The 26,747-nt window shown below is 41.3% G+C and overlaps 3 protein-coding genes across 3 annotated transcripts in view; 1 reads left to right on the plus strand and 2 right to left on the minus strand.

The window, feature by feature from the left end:
* The window catches only part of ap3m2 (adaptor related protein complex 3 subunit mu 2), a 259,737-nt gene that overhangs the window by 70,467 nt on the left and 162,523 nt on the right, over positions 1–26,747 (minus strand). The window lies entirely within an intron of this gene.
* Positions 5,416–8,116, plus strand: LOC140347502 (class I histocompatibility antigen, Gogo-C*0202 alpha chain-like). The gene is made up of 5 exons (XM_072433968.1): positions 5,416–5,767; positions 6,259–6,354; positions 6,444–6,461; positions 6,883–6,921; positions 7,566–8,116. The coding sequence occupies exons 1-5, from the start codon at positions 5,554–5,556 to the stop codon at positions 7,598–7,600; spliced, it is 402 nt and encodes a 133-aa protein (XP_072290069.1). The 5' UTR covers positions 5,416–5,553; the 3' UTR covers positions 7,601–8,116.
* On the minus strand, positions 10,424–26,338 carry cdca2 (cell division cycle associated 2). Its single transcript, XM_072433859.1, has 15 exons — positions 26,188–26,338; positions 25,580–25,751; positions 25,356–25,492; positions 22,534–22,672; positions 19,099–19,259; positions 18,804–18,941; positions 18,478–18,607; positions 17,409–17,731; positions 17,286–17,334; positions 17,096–17,167; positions 16,174–16,343; positions 15,992–16,045; positions 15,662–15,733; positions 12,298–12,451; positions 10,424–11,632 (listed from the first exon to the last, which is right to left on the minus strand). The coding sequence occupies exons 2-15, from the start codon at positions 25,749–25,751 to the stop codon at positions 10,845–10,847; spliced, it is 2,559 nt and encodes an 852-aa protein (XP_072289960.1). The 5' UTR covers positions 26,188–26,338; the 3' UTR covers positions 10,424–10,844.

The following is a 26,747-nucleotide window of genomic DNA, read 5'->3' on the forward strand; positions in this document are numbered from 1 at the left end:
TTATTTAACTGGTGATGATAGTAACTAAACCATGAATGATTAGGGGTATTGGCAGCCGTTGACCATTATTAATAATTCTGTTTTTTATTGCACCCCTTGTCAGCATGACCACGCCCCCTTCACTGTCCTGATACAAACTGTGCCGCCCCATTCCTGTCACTGTAAAGGTCACTTATTATACTTCACAACTTTAATGCTTTTTAGTGATTTGTTTGTTTTGTACAATGTATTCAGTGGTAAAATGTAGAGATGATTGAGATCGACAAAGTGCGGGCGCAATTTTCCACGGCTTTCTGTTTACAAAGGGTGGAAGAAACTGGTGCTTTTTCCTATTTCACTTTGGAACTAGACATGGGACAGTATTGAAATGTAGTTCCACGATTATCCAAAAATAACTGTGATAAATGATAATATTGCGATTCATTATTAAAATTATGCTGGTTTACAAAAGGAAACGACTGTAACACATAAAGTACTTAAAGGAGTAATAATGAATAAGTTCTGTGTATAGTTGAATCGTAAGTGAAAACGACTCTGATCTAGTAGAGAACATGATGGATAAGTTGCTTTTTTCTGGTGGTATAACTGTGATTATCTTTGTTGGCGAGTATCAAGATTATAAAAAATGATTATTAACTTCCTTTTTAATCACGATTAACGATATCATTGTTTATTCGTGGTTGGTTAATTGAAATAAAACAACCAGTAAATCCCACGTGCACCAGTAGCCATGTGATATCGTCCCACATTGCAGCTTTACGTCTTGGTTTGAAATTTCAGCTAAAGTATAACAGATGACCTTTACAACCATGCTCCATTATTAGACTTAATATACATTTTTAAAACACATTTTCCACTATCAATTGTTAACTTATTCCAGCTGATCTTTTTGCATCACATTCATACAACGTGCCACTTGTTTAATGAATCTGTTCTAGCTTCACAATTAACCAGAACTTTGGATCTTAAACTCGACACTTTCCAATCATGCAAATTGAGCTCACGATGTTCAGTGACGCCTGTTTTTACCCACAATGCATCAGTATACATTACAAAATCATGGGTGCTGATATTACTGATGAGGAAACGTTTCAAATCGTTCAATATTTGTTCTTACGTAGAAGGGTCTGGTGCTATATGACGCTACAGTTTAAAATTCACTGTGTATATTTCAAAAAGTAAGGAATAAATAACACAAAAAAATACCACAAATATTTTTCTGAGCGCTGAGAATGTCAGAAAATTATACTTTTTGGGCCAGTTTTCTGAACAGGAAGCTACGCCATGGTGCTGAATTTGTAAAAAGTCCTTTGTTACAATGCTACAAATCATCTTTTATTTGCATTTAAGGGGGATATCAGTAGAAAGATACTGTACTTGAAGACATTTAAACTAGGAAAATACATATATGAAGACTGTTATGTTTTGGATGGCTCTAGAAACCTCATTGCTCTGTTGTACATTGTCCCGCTCCCCAAATGCTATTTACAATAACATCAATACTGCCTCCCCAAGCTGTTTCCATAGAAATGCACTTGTACATTTTGCCTTTTTCACTCACTTTCACTGATCATTTTTGCATCTTAGATTAAATCTTTAAACTCTAAACCTGACTTGAGACCCATAAAAAGTGGTGAACGTAAACAACAGGCAGCTACATTTGTTTTTGAGTTTTAGGGTTTGTTTTTCATGTCAAGGATGCAGTATGTAAAAAAAAAGTGGTTCTGTTCAGTCTCTCTCTTTGTAGCTGTTTGGTGTAACATGTGAATACATAGTGTATGTGGTGAAAAGCCCACAATATTGTTTTATGTTGCCAGATAAATAAAAATGTTGAAGTGAAAACTGCTCTTGTGACTTTTTTTTACAGTAGATTTACATAATTTCAAATATTAAGAGTCCAAAATTATTGAAAGTTTCCTGTTTCTATTGAGATATTATTGTTTTCCCTGGAACGTTTCAGTTTGATATTAAACGTCTCTCTCTTCCATTCATTCTGATGATATATATTTATTGCAGGGACGCCACTCCACAGATCTGACCTATAACTTTGCCTGATGACGCCCCCTGCTTGTCTCCATGGAGATCTCTTCTTTGGCAACGCAAAGACATCTCCACTGAGACAAACATCAGAAAAGTGACATAATGTACCTTTAACAAATATGATTCAAACTCGAGATAAGACAATCTTAGTCAAATGCAATTAAAAGCAATTTGAAACCACTAGTACATCAATAATGTGCAAATGTGTGTCAGATTTGGTGTCATTTTGTCACTGTGTTAAAGTTGTCAAAAGTATCAAAATTACAGCTCGAAACTAGATACTCAATCGAACAAGTATCGATACTGATAAAAAGATAAAATAAGAATAAAACACATAATAGACCTTTCCTGAATAGTTTTAGAATGTTCTTGAGCTTTAGCACAACTAGAATAAGACCACAAAGTAACATTCATGAAATGGTGTTTGTTTGTTGTAACTGTTGGTCAGGACTCCCTTGGAAAAGAGGTTTTTAATCTCACTGGAACTCTACTGGTTAAATTAAGGTTAAATTAAAGAACATTTTAAAATTCTGTGAGAAAATCAACCAATATTACAACTAGGCCTATGTACTTATGTAAAGTTCCTGTTTCAATTGTCAACACTAAACTCAAAATCAAAACAAGTTCAATAAACCCACGAAAGAACAGGACTAAAGAGTCAATAAACTGAGGATATAAACTAAATGCATTTTGTAATATTGCATAATTCAATGTTTGTTTTGCTGACTCAGTTGTTTGTACAGAAATTATGAGTCTTGTAAATGTAAGTGTCAGTGATGATGGACAGGGAATTAAAATTGCTGAGGTGAAAAAGTGAATGTTCTGTAATAATAAGAGAAACAGAAGCTGATATTTGACCTCCACTGGTTTTGTTGTGACGCCACAAAGTGAAACAGCTTCAGGACGCCTAATAACACTGGAATAATGCTGACGACACACGCAGTTTACAGATCATTTTAGGCTGAATCTACAACAATAAGTGAAAGAAGAACATCAACATAAATGCAAGAGATTGTATGAGAGTATGTAAGAAACACCAGAGACAAGCCTTTTTAAACTGCAAAAACTACTATTTTTATCATCTTTTTAATCAGCTGTCAAGTCTAAATTTTGTTGCTATTACTATACATTACTGTGGTGTGAGAGGGGAGTTTCTGGTGTTGATGAATCTGAAAAATAAATTACAATTTAATTTATAGCTTTGTACATTGAAGTTAGGTTTTTAATTTTATTTAATCTTATTTGTATTCATGGAGTCAAGTTTAGGCCTGTTTTAGTTACATTTTAAACCTATTTAGGTCCGGATAAAGGCTAAATATAGTGTAAACAGTCCCACTACTTTGAAGCAGACCTCGGTTAATTTGAGTCAATATGTAAGTGAAGACATGGAGTTGTAGACCCTCCTGTTTTATTCACTATTAAACTATAATTTACAATAATTACAAATATACAGTTAATTCTGGTCATTATGACACAGTCTGTACTTTAATCTTATTTATAAAACCTGAGTATAAATAATCTCATGTATTTTATTACAAACACATTCAACAGCTCGCCTCCGACGGTCCCTCGTCTGCCTGAAGAGTGGGTCCAGCTCGACTCAGACGGTCCCTCTTCTGCCTGAAGAGTGGGTCCAGCTCCAGTCTCCTTGTGTCCGTCTGTCCGTCTGTGAGAGTCGGATCTCTCCTTCACTGGAACTCCTCCAGGTTTCTACGCTTTTTTCCCAAAGAGGTTTTTTTTGTAGTTTTTCCTGGCCGAGAAGGAGAGTCTAAGGACAGAGGACCCTGGGACATCGTCCCTCGCCACCACAGACATTGTCTGACTTCATCGCCACCACAGACATTGTCTGACTCCATCGCCACCACAGACATTGTTGATTCATTTCTCCCTGTGGCCCTCAGAGGCAACTGTTGTTGTGATTTTGGGCCTTACAAAAATAAATTGATTTGATTTGATTTGAACACCAATGTTTTCTAAACTCTAGATTTGATCGTTTAATGATTGAGCTGCAGTTTAGAAGTGGCTGATATAAAAATTAAATGTTGAAATAGTTTTGTAAAATTAAGAAAATTAAAGGTGGTATGGACGATTTTCTTCAGCAAATTTTGTATCATATTTCCTCGTGGCGTGGATAAATCATTTGTCCTGCCACGTATCAATCATAAAACGCACCTACAGCTCATCTGCAGCCGCGTGCGGGTCGTGCCGACGTTTCCGCGTGCCTAAGCGCATGGATCTATCATAATATAGTTCCCTCAGTGTACGGGGCAAAATGAAGACGGAGAAAGACAGTTCGAGCTGACTCAGAAGTGGACAGAAATCTACGGGAGACGAGAGATGCGATGCGCTCCGTTGCGCTAATAAACAAACGCACGTGTGTGTTGTGTCGGTCTTGCAGCCTGCGTTCTCAAATCGCCGAAAAATCGTCCATACCGCCTTTAAGTATGTTTCATGCAATAATAACAGTAAATCTGATATTTGTTTAAATTGTTGCTAATCTTATCTCTGAACTTTTGTGGTTAATTTAAGATAAGATAAGATATTTCTTTATTGTCCCACATGGGGAAATTTCATTGGTGCAACGCAGGTAGATACAAAGGTAGATACAGAAGAACAGATCACTTATAGGAAGTCTGAAAAACACTTTCAGTAGAAGATCTCCTATAAATAAATAAAAAACTCCCATAGACAAATACATAAATACCATTGCATCTGATCACGACAGTAATTGCACATGAATATGTGAATATTTGACATCTACTTTTACAATTTATCATTTATTTTGTGCAAAACTTTGACCTCTACCAAGATTTTCACAAAAACATTTTAACACCTTTTTATTGTTAAAAAAGTGAGATATATTTCTTAAATGAATGTTATCAACTCTTTTAAGTTCATCATTGGTGTGAAATAAACTCTTAAATCAATTAACCTGACTAAAAAAGAAATGGAAATATTGCTAAGTGGAGGTAGAAAAGAGCAAAATAAGCCCTTAAAAAGTTTGTGAATAAAAATAGACTAAATACAGGAATTGAGACTAAAGTGAAGTGGAACATAATGTGATTTTAATGGAGAAACTGGGATTAACTTCAGAATATCACAGAATATGAAAAATCAAGGTGGTTTCGACAAATGTATTTTACATGATTTGTTACTTTAATTTGGGAATCACAAACTCTTTTCTTGGATAAAGTACGATAAGATTTATCCTCATATATATTACTCAGTTTACCACAGATTATACTTTTTCAGAATCTTAAATAAAGGTTTGAGGCTAAAAAAATGTTTTATCCAAAAAATAAAATAAAGCCTAAATAATGAATGAGTGTTTGTATTGGTGGACTTCCTCTGAAGACTCTGATGACAGTGTTTTAAACATTAAAATGCAGGTGAACTCTGTGATTGAACCTGTGTCTCGTGCCTCCTCCAGAGCTCCCCCTGGTGTCCTTCCTGCAGAAGTCTCCCTCGGCCCCCGTCACCTGCCACGCCACAGGCTTCTACCCCGACAGAGCCATGCTGTTCTGGACCAAAGACGGAGCCGAGCTGCACGAGGGCGTGGACCCCGGGGAGATGCTGCCCAACCACGACGGAACTTTCCAGATGAGTGTGGACCTGGACGTGTCCTCTGTCCCACCTGAGGACTGGGGCCGCTACGAGTGCATGTTTCAGCTGTCCGGAGTGCCAGACATCCCCAACACGCTGCACCCGGACAAGATCAGGACCAACGGTGAGCACTTTAATGTCACACACAGGCTCCAATCATGCAGTCACAACAGAAGCTTTAGCTTGTAGTGAATTTAAATCTTTTCTAGCCCCACATATCGGTCCAAAATGATCAGATTCTAAACAATCGACAATGAAAAACAAAAACATTGGTCCATCTCTAAATAGAAGGTACTTTTTGACACAGAATAATAGTAGTTTCATGAATGTTACTTTGTGGTCTTATTCTAGTTGTGATAAAGCTCAAGGACATTCTAAAACTATTCAGGAAAGGTCTATTATGTGTTTTATTCTTATTTTATCTTTTTATCAGTATTGATACTTGCTCGATTGAGTATCTAGTTTCGAGCTGTAATTTTGATACTTATGACAACTTTATCACAGTGACAAATCTTTTCCCATTAAATCATGAACAAATAAATGTGTTGTGACTAGATATTTAAGTGTGAATGACAGTTTAGTTTGATAGTTTGATTTTGTTCTTTATTTGAACAGCTAAGAAGCACACGGGCTTCATCGCAGGTGCAGCCACACTTCTTGGTGTTGCTCTTTTGGGCGCTGTCGCCTTTGCCGTGTACAGATGTCGCAAAGGTAAGATGAAATGTCATTATTCATATGAAAATAGTTTTAAATTAGGCCACAATTGATAAAACTTAACATTTCACTGTCTTCTTTTCCAGCCAAGAGCGTCACGCCTCGTAAGTAACACATTCTAACGTCTTTTACATGGATGCGGCGTAATATTTCCACTGCCTGTTTTATCGTACATAAAGTCCCACACACAACACATTTAGCTTTAAAACCAGGCGACAGGAGCCGACCATCACAACTCTTTTTAATTCCCTCGCTCTGTTCATCTGTGTCGTCTTTGGAGCACTTTTTGCAGTGTTGGAGACGCTCTGGACCAGAAGCTCTCACGAGTCCAAACTCTTCAAATACTCGTCAATATCAAGTTCAGGACAAAATGTTCACTTCATGACAATAACAGAGGCTTGGATGAAGAGCTCGTTTGTACTTCACAACAGTGGTTATATTAATACGCCTCATCTGTATTTATTAATGACACAGAAATGTTGCTAGGATCAATGTAACGGTGTGAAATGTCCATCTTCATTTCAGCTCCCAGTGAAGCAGGGGCTGAAACACAATTGGTTCAAGGTGAGAAAATATAAGCTGACGTTTCTCTGCTTTGTGTGACAGAGGAGCTGATGCTGTGATTAGATCAGGCTTTTGGACTTTAATCCAAACCTTTGAAATCCAAGGTGACAAAGGGAAATGCAAAAGGAGAAACCTCTATAAATGTACACACAGAGGGCATCGCTCTTAGAATGAACTCAACATGAACTTTGGAGACAAACAGAAGTTGATTTGATGTTACACTTTTTTACTGAACCCAAATCGAGCCTTAAAAACATGAACATGACAAAACAGGTGCTTTATGTGAGCGTGTTCATGGGTTTGTGTGTTTTACTCCCGACATTGACGTGGGAAAATATTTACTTTGCAATAGGATCATTATTGTAGTAAAGTAGTAGTGTAACTAACAAATATTTAGTGTATTTGTACAATGAGACTATTTTAATACATTATCAATCAAAAAAAGGTTGAAGAATTGTGACTGAAACTTCTAGAAAGATAATATTGTTTGTTTTATTGTTGAAAATCAAATAGTTTTAGACATTTTGATGTAATAATGCCGTTCTAAACAGGTCTTTGTGTTTTAGAGTCTGTATAGTCCAGATAACGATTCACAAACACGACTATGATTTGACTAAAGTAGAGTTGTTGTTTTTGTTTTTCAGAGGTGGAACAACCACTGAATCCTAAACCAGAGTGACACGTGTGAGCCGCTTTCATCTGAAAAGAGGAGCATTTTGTCTCAAGGTTCAATGTTTTTGGCTTTTGTCCTGAACAGTTTGTGGCTTGTTTTCCACTTTTAACGTGAGTTTGTTTGACGAGAGTGAAACATCAGCGTAAACATTGAATCTGCAGCAAATTGTCTCGTTGGCTTTGATCACGTTTGTGTCTTTAAGATCGCTCTTCTTAAATCATGTGCTGCAAATGTTTGAAGAACTGAAGTCACTGAGTCGTCACATCAAGTCTTTGGTTCTTTTCTTGTTTTTGAAGTGACGCGTTTAAAAATACACTTCGACGTGCATTATTTTAAGTTATAGAGAGATATTAATCTGATTTAATACTTTAATTGGATTTGAGCACAACAAACATCTAAAAGAAAAAAAAAACTTAATTATTTCATTCAGTTCCACTAAAACTTAAACCAGATCAAGAACGATATATTCATGTGTTAATCATTACTAAATAAATAAATAATAAATACAACTGGATATTGATCTTTCAGGAGCAACAAACTATAGAAACATTAAAAAAAACCAGCACAAATCTTGTTAAAATATGAAAAGTTATGAATTTGTTCCTCAAATTGATTCACAAATTTAATACAAACTTATGTGTTTGGCTAATGCTATATTCATATCTCTGCTACTATCTGGAAACTCATTTGTCATTTATCACTTTTGGATCAATTAAATCAATGATGGAAATATTTATCAGTATAATTTTGTGTTGAATTAAATTGTGAATGACACTACTGTACATGAAGTTATATTTTTATGTTACCAATGTTTATTTATACTGTTAATTCCAACTTTCCAGTTGCATAAAGAGTTTGTTTATAAAGATGGGCTTTTTTTTTAATGCTTTTTCAGCTGCTTTAAGGAATACTTCATTAATACTCTGAAGATGTACTTTGGATTTGCTTTTAAATAAAAATGACATATAAAAATAGTAGTACTTGTATTTTTTACACATTTTATCTTGTGCTCACATTAGTTCAGGACAACTGGATCCACAGAGACTTTTGAGGACGAGCTGCCAGACAAAAGTGAAAAGTCGTTGGTTCAATTCTTGTTCACATCATTTGGCAAAGCACGACATTCACATTAACGTCCTGAATGTGTAATTATTTTATGTCTGGATAAGTCTGATTGTAACTGTGACTTTAAAGTGTCTCAAAAATCATTAAATATATAAAACAATCCTGTATTATTAAATGTAAACAGTACATATATAAACCATCAATATTTACCTCTTCAAAATCCATCTTTTAGGCCCATAATTGGCTGCAACATCTAGAAAATAACCTTTCATTTAGATTATAACAATATGTAAGTTTAGTAAATAAGCACTTTGTAAACTGATAAAAGTTAGTTCAGTTCTTTTTTTTTCAATATTATGCTATAATGTTTCAAAATTATGTCCACAGCCCAAATACAACCACAGGCAGCAATTATTTTATTAGTTTAATGCTGAAACTATGTGTCATATTTCATCTTCATATCCAAATTTGAATCCCAAAACCCAACCAGGATTTACATTCACATTGAAGGGACAGACTTCTCCAGAGGCAAAGTTTGCACAGAAATGTTGGATTGTTCCATCCTCACAGACTTTATCATAAAACTCATGTAACTGGTCGTAGGGCGACTCTTGCTGCTGTTGCTGTCGCGTCCACGCCGCTTTTTGTTTTGATGCGCATGCGCAGTGCGGTGCGACACTTGAAATCTCTGCCTCCGCGATCTATCGCCTCTACAACTGGAGCTCTCACTCTCCAGACAGAGGCTCTATTGGGCAACATAACGGTGTTTTTCGCCTCTAGAAATCTGACACTTTATTGAACGAAAATAAGAACGAACATGTCGTTCACAGACACCAGAATAAACGTGTTCACAGTATCGTTCGTCAGCAGTAATACCGTTCGTTCAGTTCACGTTCACCAAAATTATGAACGCGTTCATGAACTTTCGTTCAATGAACGCGTTCAAGGCACAACACTGGCCGGGACAATGCATTTGACTGCGTTTTATGACCAGGACCGAAGCCAAATTAATATAAATCATGACTTTAAAACGAATGCCATTTCATTGAATGATTGGTCCATCCACAGCAGCAGCAGCAGCAACAAAAGTAATGAGTATCAAGGAGTGTGGCAAAGGCGTGGCAGTGCATCACACGCCCCAAAAAAGGTCATCCAAAGACGGGCTTTTCTACAAAATAAAACTTTTTATTAAAATCACAAAACATGTTATGAGATTTGTGGCCGTCTTTTAGATATTGTCCTGGCGTATTAACCAAAAAAACAAAACCCAATAGTGTAGAAAAGTTAAATTACCGTATTTTCCGGACTACAAGTCACGCCTTTTTTCATAGTTTTGATCGGAGTGCGACTTATACTTATACTCCGGAGCGACTTATAAATGATATTGTTATTTTCACACTTTCAACCGCATTTCATACTCCAGTCCGACTTAAATATGTTTTTTCTTCTCTATTATGCATTTTTTTGGCTGGTGCAACTTATACTCCGGTGCGACTTATACTCTGGAAAATACAGTATGTGGACAAACGAAACTTTGTGTTGTAACGAGTTCAAACTACCGCAGCAAGATCATTTCCCGCTGATGAACAAAAGATAAAACGTTTTATTAGAACTTCATCATCACAATTTAAACATTTGACCCATTCCATGTTTGAATTGAACAGCTCAAACGACTCAACTAGTGCACAGTATTCCACTTTGAACGCCTGCAGAGAAAGCAACCGCAAAACAGCAGAATGACGCGAGGGCAATAATGTCGAGATCTCCCTTCATTATTTTCCCATTAAAGTCCAGCGACATCCGGGGCGCCCCGACAGCTGCACAACGTCCGATAGCGTTTTCATCTCTGCATAAAGTGAAAAATATTGACGGTTGAAGTGCTTGGTGGAGTGACTTTGTGGAGAGAAAGGCTGAAGATGCTCTGTGATTATCAGTCCGAGCGGAGGACTATCGATTCGGAGGCGGTCGGGAGAGATGATTGGGCCGTATTGACCCACTTGGTTACCACCGGAGGGAGAAACCGGCTACAAATTACAGCTTACAATAATTCACGGTGAACAAAAGCGGCGGATATTTTCTGCAACGTTCTTTGGAAAACGCATTTCATTACAAAAACGAGACAGCAGCACAGGGCAGGGCTTCACAAACGATCGTCTCTTTTTTTCCCCGAGCTTAAATAGTGCGATTATGGCTGGGTCGCCTCGGGGGCCGGCGAGAGCAGGGCAGCGCTGAGCCGTCGCCCCCTCGTCCTCCTGCGGGACTCTTTTATGGATTCTGGGGAGACGCGGGGAAGCCACGCCAAACCTCCGGTGCCGCCCTGATCCGCGACGCTCTGGTTCCTCAGGCTGCGTCGGACGGAGCGCTGCCCTCTGCTGGGGACCGGCTTGAACACGTCCTCGAAGTTGAAGTCGTCGTGCCAGGGCGGGAGAAACGCGGTCGAGGTCGCTGCCTCGTCTTCAGGCTCGTCAGACCTCGACCGGGAGGCGCTTTCACCTTCTCCTCGCTCAACTTCGCGGCTCATTTTGCCGTCTGGTTCGTTCTCCCGACCCGGCTCGACTTCTCCAAATGCCCGTTTGAAATGTTCACCTGTGGAAAAGCCCAGAGGTTCTTCCAAAACGACAGGTGAATCAGACTCGTCGTTCACAGCACCGGAATCACCATCGCTTTGACCCACATTTTGGTTCGTCGTCGCGTCCTCCAGTTTCGCGCAGCTTTCCTCGCTCGCGTCGTGCCCGCCGTCGCCGTAAGCACTAACCTTTCTGTCCTTCAGCGCTCGCCCCATGACCTTTGACCCTGACCGCCTCCTGCTCCTTTGTGCGCCGCGCTTTCCGACGCCCGCGGGAAGCGGGGGCGAGGCTCGGGGAGTTTTCGAGGCGTGTGGGGCCGCCGCGTCGCCCGTGTGTGGCACCGCTGGGTCACCGTCCACTGGTTTTCCATTACAGCTGAGGTCGGGCGGAGGCTCCTGGCTTGGGGCTGTTCACGAGAGGAAGGAGACAAAACATGGTCAGGGCAAAAGGGCGAAGCCGATGGAGCGGGAAAAAACAAGATACATACTTTAAATATTTTCACTACAGATGGGGGGAGAAGAAGAAGCTATCTGTGGACTTTGAGTGCTTTAATTTAGTTTTATTAGGATGTCAATTTGTTTCTCTGGTCTAGTCTCTTTTTTTGCGGGGATAAAATGTAAAATAAATGCATTTTCAATATGATGAGAGTATTTTTTAGGTTTCAGATCAAAACTGTGTTGTCCTTGCTATTTGATAATTATTAATACTCCCCCCCATTATGTCCAGAAAACTAATTTAGGCTCAACTAGGTCTACTTTTTATGCCTCTCTAGTCTATGGGTCTAAATATAATCGCATATTACTTTTATTTCTTTGTTACCACTGGCTTTATACTGTGACAATCATAACCTTTACAACTATTATTGTTTTAGGATTTTATTTTATTTTATTCTATTGTGTTGTGTTAATTTTATTTTATTTATTTATCTATTAGGAGCACGAGTAGAGCAAGTGTATTTCATGTTTTGTGTGTACGTTTCAGTTGATAAAATGTGCGATTATAGGTCATTAAGAACACTTCCCATCTTCCCAGTGGGAGTTAAGTGGGAGTTACAGGAGCACAAACCTGTACCTGTGTTCTCTTCTGGTTCCTCTGCGGTGGAGGCGAACCTGAAGCAGCGCCTCTCCGTGATGGGGCTCAGCGAGGGGTTTTTGGAGGCGTACGCTCGGGAGCCGTACAGACTGCGGTCCACGTTCTTGTTCCACCGACGCGGTGCTGCGCTCGCCTGTCAAAACAATAACTCTCATGTGGGAAAATGCGGCTCAATTAGACTGACGGTTGAAGCAAGCGTGTCAGAATTTTTCAAATGCATTGTGGCTTCTGGAAAATGGATTTACCTTCCGGGGGTAATAAAAATAAATGCATTTACTGAAGCATTAACCGACTGATAGGCGCCTGGCACCACTCCTGATGAAAACCTACCGGAAGCAATGAACCTTCTCCAGACGCATCAGAGAGACGAAAATAAAGCTCAAGTTTTATATGAATTTATATTTATAGAGATGTTATGAGAGCCGCTCAGGAGTCTTCTGTGCGTCTGTCTCAAAGCCTCTAACCACACCTTTGAGGACAGTGGACTTCAGACCCTGGTTCGAGAAAGGAGAGATGATTATTTTACCTGAACTGAGTATTTCAGTAGACTTTACAGATCCTGACGATAAACAACGACAGTTTCACCGTCAGAGGAACTGAGGGAGTGGACGAGTAGCAAACCATAATCACTCTTTAAAAAACAGCAGACAGTTGCCATTGCTGCTCATTTTGAAAAAAAGTGGCAGCAATTGATTTTTAAAAAATAGATAATAGATACGTAATAGATGTGGAGGTGCATCTCCATTCTGCCTGCTCACTGGCCTCTCCAAACGAGTTGTAAAACAGCTGCAGTACATCCAGAACGCTGCTGCTCGGGTCCTGACTAGAACCAGGAAGTATGATCACATTAGTCCTGTGCTCAGGTCTCTGCACTGGCTCCTGTGGCTCAGAGAATAGACTTTAAAGCAGCTTTGCTTGTGTACAAGTCTCTCCATGGCCTAGCACCAAAGTACATCTTGGACATGTTAGTGCCATATGAACCATCTCGGACTCTGAGGACCTCAGGGACCGGCCTCCTGCTGGTGCCAGAGTCAGGACTAAACATGGACCAGCCTCCTGCTGGTGCCAGAGTCAGGACTAAACATGGACCGGCCTCCTGCTGGTGCCAGAGTCAGGACTAAACATGGACCGGCCTCCTGCTGGTGCCAGAGTCAGGACTAAACATGGACCGGCCTCCTGCTGGTGCCAGAGTCAGGACTAAACATGGACCAGCCTCTGCTGGTGCCAGAGTCAGGACTAAACATGGACCGGCCTCCTGCTGGTGCCAGAGTCAGGACTAAACATGGACCGGCCTCCTGCTGGTGCCCAGAGTCAGGACTAAACATGGACCGGCCTCCTGCTGGTGCCAGAGTCAGGACTAAACATGGGCCGGCCTCCTGCTGGTGCCCAGAGTCAGGACTAAACATGGGCCGGCCTCCTGCTGGTGCCCAGAGTCAGGACTAAACATGGACCGGCCTCCTGCTGGTGCCAGAGTCAGGACTAAACATGGACCGGCCTCCTGCTGGTGCCTAGAGTCAGGACTAAACATGGACCGGCCTCCTGCTGGTGCCAGAGTCAGGACTAAACATGGACCGGCCTCCTGCTGGTGCCCAGAGTCAGGACTAAACATGGACCGGCCTCCTGCTGGTGCCTAGAGTCAGGACTAAACATGGACCGGCCTCCTGCTGGTGCCAGAGTCAGGACTAAACATGGACCGGCCTCCTGCTGGTGCCCAGAGTCAGGACTAAACATGGACCGGCCTCCTGCTGGTGCCAAAGTCAGGACTAAACATGGACCGGCCTCCTGCTGGTGCCCAGAGTCAGGACTAAACATGGACCGGCCTCCTGCTGGTGCCAGAGTCAGGACCAAACATGGACCGGCCTCCTGCTGGTGCCAGAGTCAGGACTGAGGTGCATATGTCTGAAAGGATTTTCTTTACACTCTTCTCTTTTATAAAGTAGCTTGTAAAGTAAATGTAATGGTAATTGCAGTTAATGGAAAAAGTTGAACAAATTGAGATAAAGTAGTTACATAATGTCAATGATCAGTTTGGGACTTGAGGCAATGACGACAAATATGACCATTTTTAGTTTTGAATAGCACTTAGTTACACATAACAAAAACATAATTGTCTTGACCATCAGCCATAGTTACATGCAACTGAATGTTTTCTCAAAATTGACAGGTTATAATTATTTAATAAAAAATGTATTAAATTATTTTTAATTACCATTTGAGTGAGGACGAAACATGGAGCTTCAGTCACGCTTATAATTGAAATAATTTTATCTACATTTTTCTCTGTTAAAAATCATTTAAAACTTATTAAGTTTGTTTTGTGTTTTTTTTATTGTGCTTAGGGGTGAGCGATATATCAAAAAAGGGATTTTGTTTGGTCTCATCCTTTTAGCAATGATTTCATGCGCATAACTTACACTGGCCATTTAACCCAAATAACATTGAAATTTCCTCCTCTAAATTGCCCTGCCCTAATTGTGCTGTGACTTTATGCATGTGGATTGTGGTGGATGAATTGTCCTCGGCTTGTTTGTAAAATCTTCTACTTCTAGATGTACTTTAATTAAGCAGTTGGGCATGGAATGATATTGAAATGATGCGTCACAAATATAATGGCAAAAATAATTGCAACTGACGATCATCACAATAAAAAAACGTAATATTAACTATCATAAATATAATGATATGGGCATGCTTTTTTTCTGCAGGACGTGGTAAAATGTACCATGTCATGACTATTCGGTTAATCAATAATTGTGATAATCCAATTCACAAAATAATTGTAAGAACCAAAAACTAATAATCGTGACAATTTTAGAAGCTAAATTAAGCATGTTCAATATTCAGCCTAAAAAAAATAGACCGCAAAGAACTTTAGTTTATTCATACTTTTTTCACATTTAACTTTATTTTGTCTTTCAGAAAGTTCAATTTCACAAAGCCGGTCACAAACTTGAAGAATTGCAACATGTTAGTCCACGGCAATTAAAGACAATGAAAGATTTCACTGTTGTTTGGTCACAGTCTCAATAATAGTGAAGAATCGTTAAACCGCGACATTAAAATGTGATATCGTGGCATCCCTAACCACAAATGATTATTGTCTATTGTGATGAACGATATTATTGTTTATTGTCCCATCCCCACAAGCTGGTAATGCAGGTATAAAAATACTTAGCGAGAAAGGTTTTGCGGCGATGCTTTATTGGCATTAAATCTCTCAGGCTCTTGTCGGGGCAAAAGGAGTTGTATTCAGAGCAGCCGTCAGCCATGAGCTGAGTAAGAAGCGGCAGCAGCTCCTGAAGTGGTGCAAAAATGAAATGAAAACGCGGGATCAGCGGCTCACCTTCATCTTCCCCGAGGCCGTCTTGGCGGCGGAGCGTGACGACCTCTTCACTGGTTCACTCTCCTCTGGCAGCTGCGCCGGCACAGGGAACAGGGAGACTGTATTAGAACCAAAAACACTCTCTGCCTCTCGTACAAATGTGCAAATCACAGACGCGATTACGCTCGGAACCGGACAAATTAAGCGACGCATTAGACGGAACGCGCTGTAAACCCTGCACTTATTAAAAAAGAACAAAAAGAAAAAAAGAAAAGAAAGAAGAGACTATCCCTTCTGGTGAAATGAAAGCAAGCAAAGACAGATGAGAGCGATTTGTGGAGATGGAAAGACCTTTCTCTTGCGACTGCCGCAGCGAGTTGGAGCTTCTGCAGAGTCTTGTGCCGCCTGAGAAAAAGAGAAGCGTGAAGTGGAATGGTTGATTTGGTTGTAATAATGGTGGAGTTCTATGAAGGCAGAAGATAGTGTGATGTAAAAACAGAATAGACGTGAGCGACACAGGAGGGAAAACAGACCTTTCCCCTTCTTCTGCTGCTGCTGGTGGTGGTGATGGTGCCATCCGCTGGAGCTGTAGTGTCTGTCTGAGGCCGCTCCTGCTCCTCCTGCCGCTCCTGCTCCTCCTGCAGTGGCTCATGAGGCAGGCTGTCCATCGGGGAGACGATTTCCACCGCATAAGTTTCACATTCTGTCAAAAAAAAAAAAGAATAAAAAGTTACAAGTTCAGCAAGCACAGTGCTGAATATATAGACTGTACACGGATATAAAAGTGAAGTATAGGCCTTTTAAAAGTTTGTTGACAAGTGCATTCTGTAGAGGCGAAAGTGAAGTGGAGCATAAAATGATTTTAACAGACAGCAGAATATCACAAAGCATATGAAAATCACATTTTGGCAAATGAAAACCACTGCGAGTGGTATCAGAGTCTTGTTTTAACACATTTACATGTTTTTCTTATTAAATAGGAGATTATGATGACACTTTGCATTTGTGATGGAGACAAAAATCAAGATATTTAAGTTTGACTGGACAAATACTTAAGAGATGTCGACTACGCAGCCGTTTTTCTTTGTCTACAGATATATTACGTACTTTACCAGAAACCGTAAGCTACATTTTGAGGCTAATAAAGAGCATTTGTTTCCCTTTTTTTGGAATAGAAAAGCAACCTGAAAATTCTTACCTGGAAATTCAAAATGGTTGCTTTTTTTTTTTTTTTAAATACTTAAAACATTAACATTTAGATCTGATGGGGTATTTTAAAAGGTTTGTGTTAAAATAATGTCACGGGTGAGCTTTTATTTGACTTTTGACTGTACGTTTCCAATAAAACAATACTTGGATGCCCCTCTAATAATACAATCTAAATGAGGACTGAATGAAATTGCACTGGTGAGACTACAGACACGAGAAGCTGGATTTCATCTGAATAAAGTTTACCTGTCTCACTGTGACAAAGAGAGTCCTCATTAAAAACGGTGTCCCAACTCAGCGGCCGAGCGTTTAAAGACTCTGTAAAAAGCAACAACAATTAGGATACAAAACGCTGCAGGAAAGAGTACCGTACAGAAAATCCTCAAGAAAGTATTTGACAATTGTATTCCAAATCACAATAACGACTGCAGCAAACCTTCAGCTATGGCGGCTTCATTTTCAATCTCCTCCATGGGGAAAGGAATCTACAAAAACAGAAAATCAATGTAAAACTTACACACGAGTATTAATGATAGACTTATTTCAACGTCACAAGCACCTTCCCGCTCATGTCCTCCTCACGGTCGTCCTCTGAGGTCGCCATCCTCTGGCAGCGGGGCATGCACAGAGTGGGAGAGGCGAACACCGAGGGGCTGCCGAGTTCTGGATGCTGCCATGTGGAGGGGGAGTCGGCTCCTTGAGGCGTCTTGAGCAGCGAGCGCAGCTTCAGGGCATCTCCGGGTGTGAGTACCCGAGCAGGAGTGCCTCCCTTCTGCAGAGGAGTGCTGGGAGGCAGGGTCCTATCGAACAGCTCCGGCGGGAGAGGCTCTCCAAAACGCACCTGCTTCTTTTTCCTGACTGTTGGGCTGCTGAGGGAGTTCACTGCACAGACAATTACCAACAAGGATAATGCACTCGCCGTCAGATTTATATGGTTCAATTAGTAACGTTCCAAAATTAAATGCAATATATGCGCAGAATTTCAAAATGTTTCTAAAATTAAGATAATCAGTAACTTAAATGCATTTATACATTTTTCTAAAATTAAACATTCCTGAGCATGCTTAAATTACATTATTTCATAGTAAATGTCCTCAAACATGACTGAATGCACTTAGACACAGGGATGTCCAGTCACAAAGCTGTTAAACTCCTGGATGACTGAGATATAACATCAACATTAAAGGAATAATAGAGGATTTTACACCGATTTGAGAACTCATCTTGTTTCCAAGATGCTGCCTACCATCAAACCTCGTGCGGAAGCACGCAACAGCCCCGCTGCTACACGTGCGTTTGTTTAAGAGCGCGACAGATCGCATTGCATCTCTCGTCTCCGCAGATTTCCGTCTCTTCTTGAACACTGTCATCATTTTTGTACTGTACACTGAAGGAACTCGCTAAACACACACCCGCATATCAACCACGCATGTGCAGCCTGGGAAACGTCCTGCAATCCTGGGAAAGAGGCTGCAGGTGTGCAGTAGGACGCAGGGAATGATTGACCTGTGGGAGAACTACTCGGCTGTCCACACCACGAGGAAATGCGACCAAAAAATCCTCTATTATTCCTTTAATGTCAACAGTAAAGCAGTCCTGACTGAATAGCCCTGTAACTCCAGAGCTACCTGAGGCCTTCATCTCCAGCAGAGAGGAGATGGAGGGGCTGGGGGGGTGGGGGGGCAGCTGTGCTGCAGCAGCATCTGAGGAGACATCGGGCCACGGCTGGTGGATTCTCACGAGTTCAGAAACAACCTCCTGTAGAGAGAAAAGATCCCGGTGCTACTGGACAGTGCAAACAAAAGCAACACATACTTTTCTTCTCTCCAGCATCAACTTGTAGCTAAAATGTGTGCAAATATCGGCTTGATATTTTGGATTTCAGTCCATAATTCTGCAGCCTGTGGTATTGGCTTTACTATAATGCCATTGTATAAAACAGAAAGGCTCTGACCTGCTGGTTCTCTGAGCACCAGAGCTGGGCGTCTGGACACAGTTCTCCTTCAGTGAGCGGAGGTGAAATGACCAGCACTTGAGCCTTCTCCGTTTTATCGGACTGTAGTGATTGATCTTTCACAGAAGGGTCTTCTTCCTGAAAACACAAATTCAAAATGTCTTCAATTCAATTCAATTCAATTCAATTCAAAAGACTCAAAACATTGAATAAAGTTAAAAGATAAAAGTCCCCTAAAGTCTGGACCTTTGTGAGCAGCTAAACTCTTCAGAGTCAGGTTTATTCTGTGCCATACCTCCAGCTGGCCGAGGCTTGGGTGGAGTGGAGGTGGAGGTCGCTCGTCGTCTGTAATCTCGCCCTCGCAGCATTGCCTGGGGCCCAGGCGCCTCTTCTTGTTGGGTGGGACTGCCGCGGAGGGAGGGTGGTTTTCTTTACCAGCACCGAGGATTTGTCCATCTGAAGAAGAAAAAACACTTTAATAATGTTGCAGGAAAATCCATCATTTGTCATTAATGTTGAGAAGACTTAACAATAGCAAACTCCACTTACAGGACACTACATTTACATATAGAATGTCAACAAGCCATTGCAAGTGGCTTTCAATGGTGTTTGTCAGCCAACTGCAAAGGTGCATTTACTGCCACCTTCTGGGGCTGTGACGTCCTCCTCTGGGGCTGTGACGTCCTCCTCTGGGGCTGTGACGTCCTCCTCTGGGGCTGTGACGTCCTCCTCTGGGGCTGTGACGTCCTCCTCTGGGGCTGTGACGTCCTCCTCTGGGGCTGTGACGTCCTCCTCTGGGGCTGTGACGTCCTCCTCTGGGGCTGTGACGTCCTCCTCTGGGGCTGTGACGTCCTCCTCTGGGGCTGTGACGTCCTCCTCTGGGGCTGTGACGTCCTCTGTGGCAGTGACGTCCTCTGTGGCAGTAACGTCCTCTGTGGCAGTGACGTCCTCTGTGGCAATAACGTCCTCTGTGGCAATAACGTCCTCTGTGGCAATAACGTCCTCTGTGGCAATAACGTCCTCTGTGGCAGTAAAGTCTTCCGTAGCTGTAACGTCTTCTGTAGTTGGACGTCTTCAATTATTGTTGTTGTCAATGGCGGCTGCATTTACAGTTTTCAACTTTATTCTTTAGACTTTATTCTTTTTCATTCTTTATGCAGTCGACTTCAATTAATTTGACTGCGTAATCTTTTTGGGTGTTTTATGGCGGTTGGAATCCAAGTGCCGCCACCTACTGCAGTTGTACGTCTGAGACTTAGACGTTGGGCGTAAGATGTTATATCGTCTTAGATTCTTCTTCTTTGGTGTTTTATGGCGGCTGGTATCCAAGTGTTACATTACCGCCAGACTCTATGTTGTACCGCCAGACTTGGATACCAGCCGCGTAGTGCACGGCCATATTCTGAACAGTGGCCACAATGATGACATGTGCTTTATGTGATGTCACCAAAAACCAACAGCCCGCCATTCCTTGTCTCTCGCTCGGGCCTCGAAGTCTAAGTGGACGTTTATAGAGTTGGGGTGTGTCGAGCTGCTGTGGAGGGAGGCGGTGGTGTGGCTCTTGGATGTCGGCCACTGTGGAGTGCCGAGGAGGAGGAAGAAGAGGAACTCATGTGCTTTGAGCTCGTGGGCTTTAAACTGAAGAATGGAGTCTAAAGGATAAAGCCTGGCGGTAAGGAATTACCAAGAGTAAAGCCATAAAACACCAAAGAAGAAGAAGTCTGGCGGTAATGTAACACTTGGATACCAGCCGCCATAAAACCCCATAGAAGAAGTAGTTTAAAAGAGTGAAGTCTAAAGCTAGAACTTCTGTTGGCTTACTGGGTGAATGTGCAAGGTCATACGAGCTCTCACCCGGTGAGGGACTTTCTCAGGGTTGATGGGGGGCAGAGTGAGGCTGGCGGTATGATTTTCAGCCAGGTAGGAAATGCGAAGGCGCGGCTTGCGGGGGTTGGTGATCTGCGTGTGAGCCCGTCGGTGGCTTTGTCTGCTATAGCTCCGTGGAAGTTTGTCCCGGCTCCTGTTGATGTTAGCTTGCATGGCTAATGTGGGGGTGGATGGTAACGAAATGGCTGATGCACTGGCTAAACGTTCCCTTCGGCGGCCATCAATTGATGTGGCGGTTGAGTTAAGCAAATCTGAAATCAAGCCTGTTATCAAGAGTCATGTGGTCGGCCTTTGGCAGGAATTTTGGAGCCACTGTGTTACTGGACGGCATCTCTATCACATACAGGGTAGTGTGGGTCCTTGCGGGTCTATGGGCAGGAACGCGTGGGAGGAAAGGGCCTTCGCCCGCATGAGGATTGGCCATACTGGACTCAATTGGTCACTGAGTAGGATAGGCAAACATCCGACCGGTCTGTGTGGTCACTGTCGGGTGCCAGAGACTGTCGAGCATGTGCTGATTTGCTGTGAGGCTTATGATAGGGAAAGGGCCGGGTTGGCCTTGTGGTTTCGGAATAATGGGCGGGAGTTCAATCTGCGGAACGTTCTGGCGATCCAGTCACAGGGTTTGTGTCAGGCTGTGGTTGCTTACTTATGTAGCACAGGGCTGGGTAAACGTTTATAGAGGTGGGGGGTGTTGGAGACTGAGCCGAGGATGAGGAGCAAGAGGATGTTCTAACGCGCTTGGACTTCATGGGCCTAGAAACGCCAAAGTGATGGAAGAAGGACTTCTAAAGGATAAAACGACAAAGACGTCCCATGATCTCATGGGCTTTGTACTTCCAAAGCACCGAACGTCAAAGAGGGCGAGGAAGGTGAAGAAGAGTCTCCCTGGATCTCATGGGCTTTGTACTTCCAAAGCACCGAACGTCAAAGAGGGCGAGGAAGGTGAAGAAGAGTCTCCCTGGAATAAAGCCGGTTGGTCTCTGACACAACAACTATTCTAGTCACAAAAACACATCATGACCTCATGGGCTTTGTAACGCCAAAGCGATGGGAGGAGTACTCTTACGGACTACGACAGAGTCTGAGGACTACGAAACGTCTGAGGAATAAAGTCTGGCGGTAATGCAACACTCGGATGCCAACCGCCATAAAACAACAACAACAACAACAACAATAAAGCCGGTTGGTCTCTGACACAACAACTATTCTAGTCACAAAAACACATCATGACCTCATGGGCTTTGTAACGCCAAAGCGATGGGAGGAGTACTTTTACGGACTACGACAGAGTCTGAGGACTACGAAACGTCTGAGGAATAAAGTCTGGCGGTAATGCAACACTCGGATGCCAACCGCCATAAAACAACAACAACAACAACAGTCTGAGGACTACGAAAAGTCTGAGGAATAAAGTCTGGCGGTAATGCAACAATTGGATGCCAACCGCCATAAAACAACAACAACAATAAAGTAAAAAGTCTAAAGTCTAAGACGTACAACTACAGTAGGTGTAGGCATCATTTTACAACTTAACAGAGAACATGTCTGTCCACCTCCATGTCTGCTCTGCTGCTCCTGTGTGTTTGGAGCGAGCGGGGAAATTAAGTCAAAATCGCTCATCTCTAACCTATGGGCTGGAGGCACGGCTCGTTCCCCGTGAATGAGGGGCTTACGCGATTCACTGGCGTCAGAGTTTCTGTCCTGACCCGAGCCACGCCTATTAGTGACCCGAGGCAACAGACTTTACAGTTTCAACACAAAATAATAACAGTTTGTGCGGCTGCTGAGGTCCTGCTGGCGTGTGGACGTATTCATCCGGTGCAGTGTGCGGCGCTCTCACCAGACAGACCGTCTCTTGTCGTGATGCATCCTCCAGTGGCGTCCTCGCTCTCCTCCACTCCCATCAGGCTCTGGAAGCAGGCTATCTTCTGCCTCAGCGTGGAGGTGACCCGCGGCAGGAACGGGCTCTTACTGACAGGCTGGAAAGGTGAATAAAAAGACTCAAACCGTATGTGATGCAGCTCGACAGGTGGCTGACTTTTCAAACTTTGGAAGTGTCATCACCCAAAGGCAGCAATTTTATCACATATCGTACTCGCAAAAAGAGACAACATTTCTTCCTTGTGGAGCTAAATTGCACAGAAGTGGCTTTGTCTTTTTCAGTCTTTTGTGATGTACTGTACAACAAAATCAGCAGGTGCCAATTCAGGTGATTTAAACTGAAAACGGCACCCCTCGCCGTTCATATAATATCAAATGTTTAGTTACTATAGTAATAAGGGAGTGTGAACAAAGAAGATTGCCGTGTAGTTCAGTAAACAGTGGAGATATGATTTTGGGGGAGGTTTTTATCATCTGAACAAAAGAGGCACAAATCTCACAGTTATATTTAGGGTTTCTTGAGGCGTTGTCAGGAGAAAATTAAGTCTTTTGATTAATGTCACTTTAGGCCCATTCACACATGCAGTCTGACCTGGGAATTTACCTGCATTTAGCCAGAGCAGCGACCCGTGTGAATGAAACCAGAAGATTTCTCTGCATTTTTTTTAAATCTGGAAATGTCCCTGGTAAAAATGCCAGGACAAATGGGGAAGGGGTGTGTGTGTAAACAGAGCAGACCTGGCAATGATCTGGGCCTGAAGCGTGTGAAGCAAAATCTAATCGAATTTTAATCAATCTATAGCTTAAAAACAATCTAAAATGCTACTTTTTTTTATCTGGCTGTTCTTTTCAGATTTACCTTTTAAGCTGGTGTAAAACAATGGGAATGAAAGAGAATGAAACATTTCACTGTTGTTTGCTCACATTTCCAGTAAATAATTGTTAAATCGTGTTTTTCCTCTCTCACAATAATCTTAACTCTCAAATTTGACACAGTGACATCCCTAATCTGAATGATCTAATATGTACTTATATATGTATATGTACTCAAGTCTAAAAGCGAAACAATGATTTTATCACTGCAATAAAACGTAGATATTTCTAATGTGGTGGTATTTTATATGAAGTGCCAAGATATAATGACCTTGATTGATAATACGTTATAACTAACCTGATTTAAGAGCAATGGAAATACACAGAATAAAGCACATTCTGGGACAAAAATGTTTCTCATTTCTGGTTGAGGATTTTATTTCAGAATTGGCTTTCAAAGAGATGTCTTATTAATGAAAAGCTGTAAAATCTGTGCGGATAATTGGGTTTTGACAGATTCCATTGTGACATTTCCATTCTAACCATTGTAGTCAAAAATCTGATTACCAAAAACGCTGTCAGTGCCTGTTTTGTCTGCCGGTCCACAAATATTATGGTATCACTTTTCCTCTCAGCATGAAGCGATAAATGGTGCTGAAATAATGAGCGTTTTGAATAAACATAATTTAGAGCTTTGCCATGAGCCTATAAATGCAGCTCAATCTGTGCGCGATTATTGGCAGCTGAAAAGGGGAAATGGAAAGCCAAATATTGCAGTGCCATATGGCGAGCCTTAAATATTGATAGCAGAGAATGAACCCGGAGCGAGTTAGTGCATTGATCCATACACTGCAGCTTCAGCTCGCTGATGAATAACTGAAAACATGGCTTATTTCAAACCAGGGATAATAAGTTCTACTACGGCTTCAAATAACGATTATTGTAGTAGTGGACTAGTCAAACCATCATCTCCATTTTAAATTAAGGCGTTTTAAACTATATCATCGACAAAGGAATGGTGGAAATATGGCTTCTAGATGAATATTTACAAAAGCATATTATTGATGATAATCAGAAATGCTTACTTCTTCTTTGACATTCAGATTTAATAATGCCGCTGTCTCTGTTCTAAAAAGGTCTTTTTGTGTGTGTTTTAGAGTCTGTTTTGTCCAGATAACAACTACTGTGCTATTATCAAAGTACTTCTGAAGAGAGACATGGCCATCCAAAGTCTGTAGCGCGCAAGACTATGGAAAGTAACAAAATAGTCAAAGAATTAGGTCTGCACAGCTAAATCATTATTATAAATGTAGTATAGTGCACCACAAGTGAGTTTCGGGCATCAGCATCAGACATAAAGGCCAAGCACACCTGGCTCTATATACAATAGTTACAGAAATCAGACATACATCTTAAGCCCCAAAGGACTTGATGAAGATTTTGACTTGGAACCATTTTTGTGAATGTTCCAATATGGGCATCAATACTCCAGTGTTTGTGTTCTATATCAGTCTGTACCTCCTCTGCAGTCGTTTTGCTTGTTTTCCCTGTTCGACTAACATTTTTCCTATTTACATTGTATTTTAATTAAGCTGTGGCAACTTTTTTTGCCAGCACTTTCAGATTAGCGAACATACATAAACATCGTATTTAAATGTTACAGTATTCTATGAAGACTTCTTAATCTGATGCTTATACTGTATTATAACATTGATGAAAATATACTGATATCTCTGAAAATATTATATATATATATATATATATATATATATCATGTGACATGCAGTCCTATATAGAGCGCCAGGAGTGCTCAATTATGGAGCACGATAATACTCTTGGGAGCCAATTTAGCTGTGCAGACTTCATTCTTTGACTATATTATCAAAGCACAACTATTTTCTATAGTCTGATATAGTCACAATTCTTGCCAATTCTCTCCACAAGTCCCATGTTTATAACGACAGTCACCTCAGGAGGGCCTCGAGCCGGCGGAGTCTTCATTCTTTGCTGTGCTATGAATCGAATGAGAGAGTTGGTTTCAGGTGAGCCGCGGACACCGACGCCAGACCGTCTCCTTGATTTTAATTGCGCTAGACGTGACTTTTCTGGAACGACAAAGAATGAAGAAACACGTGGTAAGGCAAGTTAAATGTACATCCTCTTCAGAGTTTCACAAAAGAATGTCACACTACCTTTGCGGTTTGAAGAGGGCAGTGATGCTGGGAGAAAGCTTTGTACAGAAATACCAAAATCGGCTGCGGTCCTCTCTGCAAAGTTTGTGGGAGTAGAAATATCTGTTAAAACACTGGAGGAGTTCTTCTGATCCTCTTCAGGGACAGTGGACTCCATCTCAATAGTTGACATCTGCAAAAAAAAATCATGACAATTTTAAATGAAATGGCACTGGCAATTACAAAATCTTCTGTGTCTTACATACATTGACATACTTTATATTTGCATAGGATTCAGGTCTTTAAATGCATTTTCAGGGGTAAAATAAGACACAATTCCAGTTCATTTAGACAATGTCAGACCATTTATTCCTCCAGAACATTGTCATTTGCTGACAGAAACAGGGCAACAACATCGGTTTGCATGTTTTATGATCCAGGCTGAAATATATGTGTGTACATGGTTTTATTATAGCTTTCAATAGTTTCAAAAAAACGATAGAAACGCTTCATAGTTACAGTACAAAACATCCAGGCCTAGTTAGCTCGTATTATTAGCATATTTATGAATGGCTAAAACTACGGCAAAACGGCAGCAGCATTTAGCGAGGCAATGTACACATACTTACTTTGTAAAGTAACCGTGAGACACCCGTGATGTTTATCTACTTGTGGATTAAAAACATACACTCAAATATTGCAAAAATGCCATAAAACCAAGAGTAAAAAACGTCAACAAACGAAGCCGCCGGTTCAAAATCCCCACCACCATGAGAGCCGCAGAGCAGCTGATATCCCTCCGCCACTAGAGCGACATTAAAAACATAATCGTAACATTTTAGGGGAAATAATACGTGATTCTTATTATAGGGTAACAAAGATTCAAAAGTAAAATAAACTAAAACTAGAATATACGGAAAATAAAGGTATTGTTGGGCACTATTTTCCGTAGACCGGAACTAGTTTAATATGAATTGTCCAATAGAGAAGCAGGACATAAGTCACGTGTCTAGGTCCGGCACGCTTCCATTTCAATGAAACATCTTTAGTAAGAGTTAACGTTTCATTTTTTCAAAGTCTATTGCGTTTTGGAGATTAGCTTTCTGCGGGTGACAGTTCATTCGTCACCATTTGCTTTTTTTTGTCCATTTGCTTTTACCGTGAGTGATGGTTGTTGCCACAGCTGGAG

The sequence above is a fragment of the Eucyclogobius newberryi genome, unplaced genomic scaffold, assembly GCF_026437365.1.
Source record: "Eucyclogobius newberryi isolate DKJ021-1_F unplaced genomic scaffold, fEucNew1.0.hap1 SCAF_6, whole genome shotgun sequence".
NCBI classification, from domain to species: Eukaryota; Metazoa; Chordata; class Actinopteri; order Gobiiformes; family Gobiidae; genus Eucyclogobius; species Eucyclogobius newberryi.

Bases quoted from the DNA above. Each gene is read 5' to 3' on its own strand.
- LOC140347502 (XM_072433968.1), top strand. From the start codon at position 5,554: ATGCTGTTCTGGACCAAAGACGGAGCCGAGCTGCACGAGGGCGTGGAC. The intron at 5,768-6,258 runs GTGAGCACTTTA...TTATTTGAACAG, and splicing joins GGACAAGATCAGGACCAACG to CTAAGAAGCACACGGGCTTC. The intron at 6,922-7,565 runs GTGAGAAAATAT...TTTGTTTTTCAG, and splicing joins TGAAACACAATTGGTTCAAG to AGGTGGAACAACCACTGAAT.
- cdca2 (XM_072433859.1), bottom strand. From the start codon at position 25,751: ATGTCAACTATTGAGATGGAGTCCACTGTCCCTGAAGAGGATCAGAAG. The intron at 22,673-25,355 runs GTGACTGTCGTT...TCACCTTTCCAG, and splicing joins CGGCTCGAGGCCCTCCTGAG to CCTGTCAGTAAGAGCCCGTT. The intron at 16,344-17,095 runs GTAAACTTTATT...TTTTTTTGACAG, and splicing joins TCTTTGTCACAGTGAGACAG to AATGTGAAACTTATGCGGTG.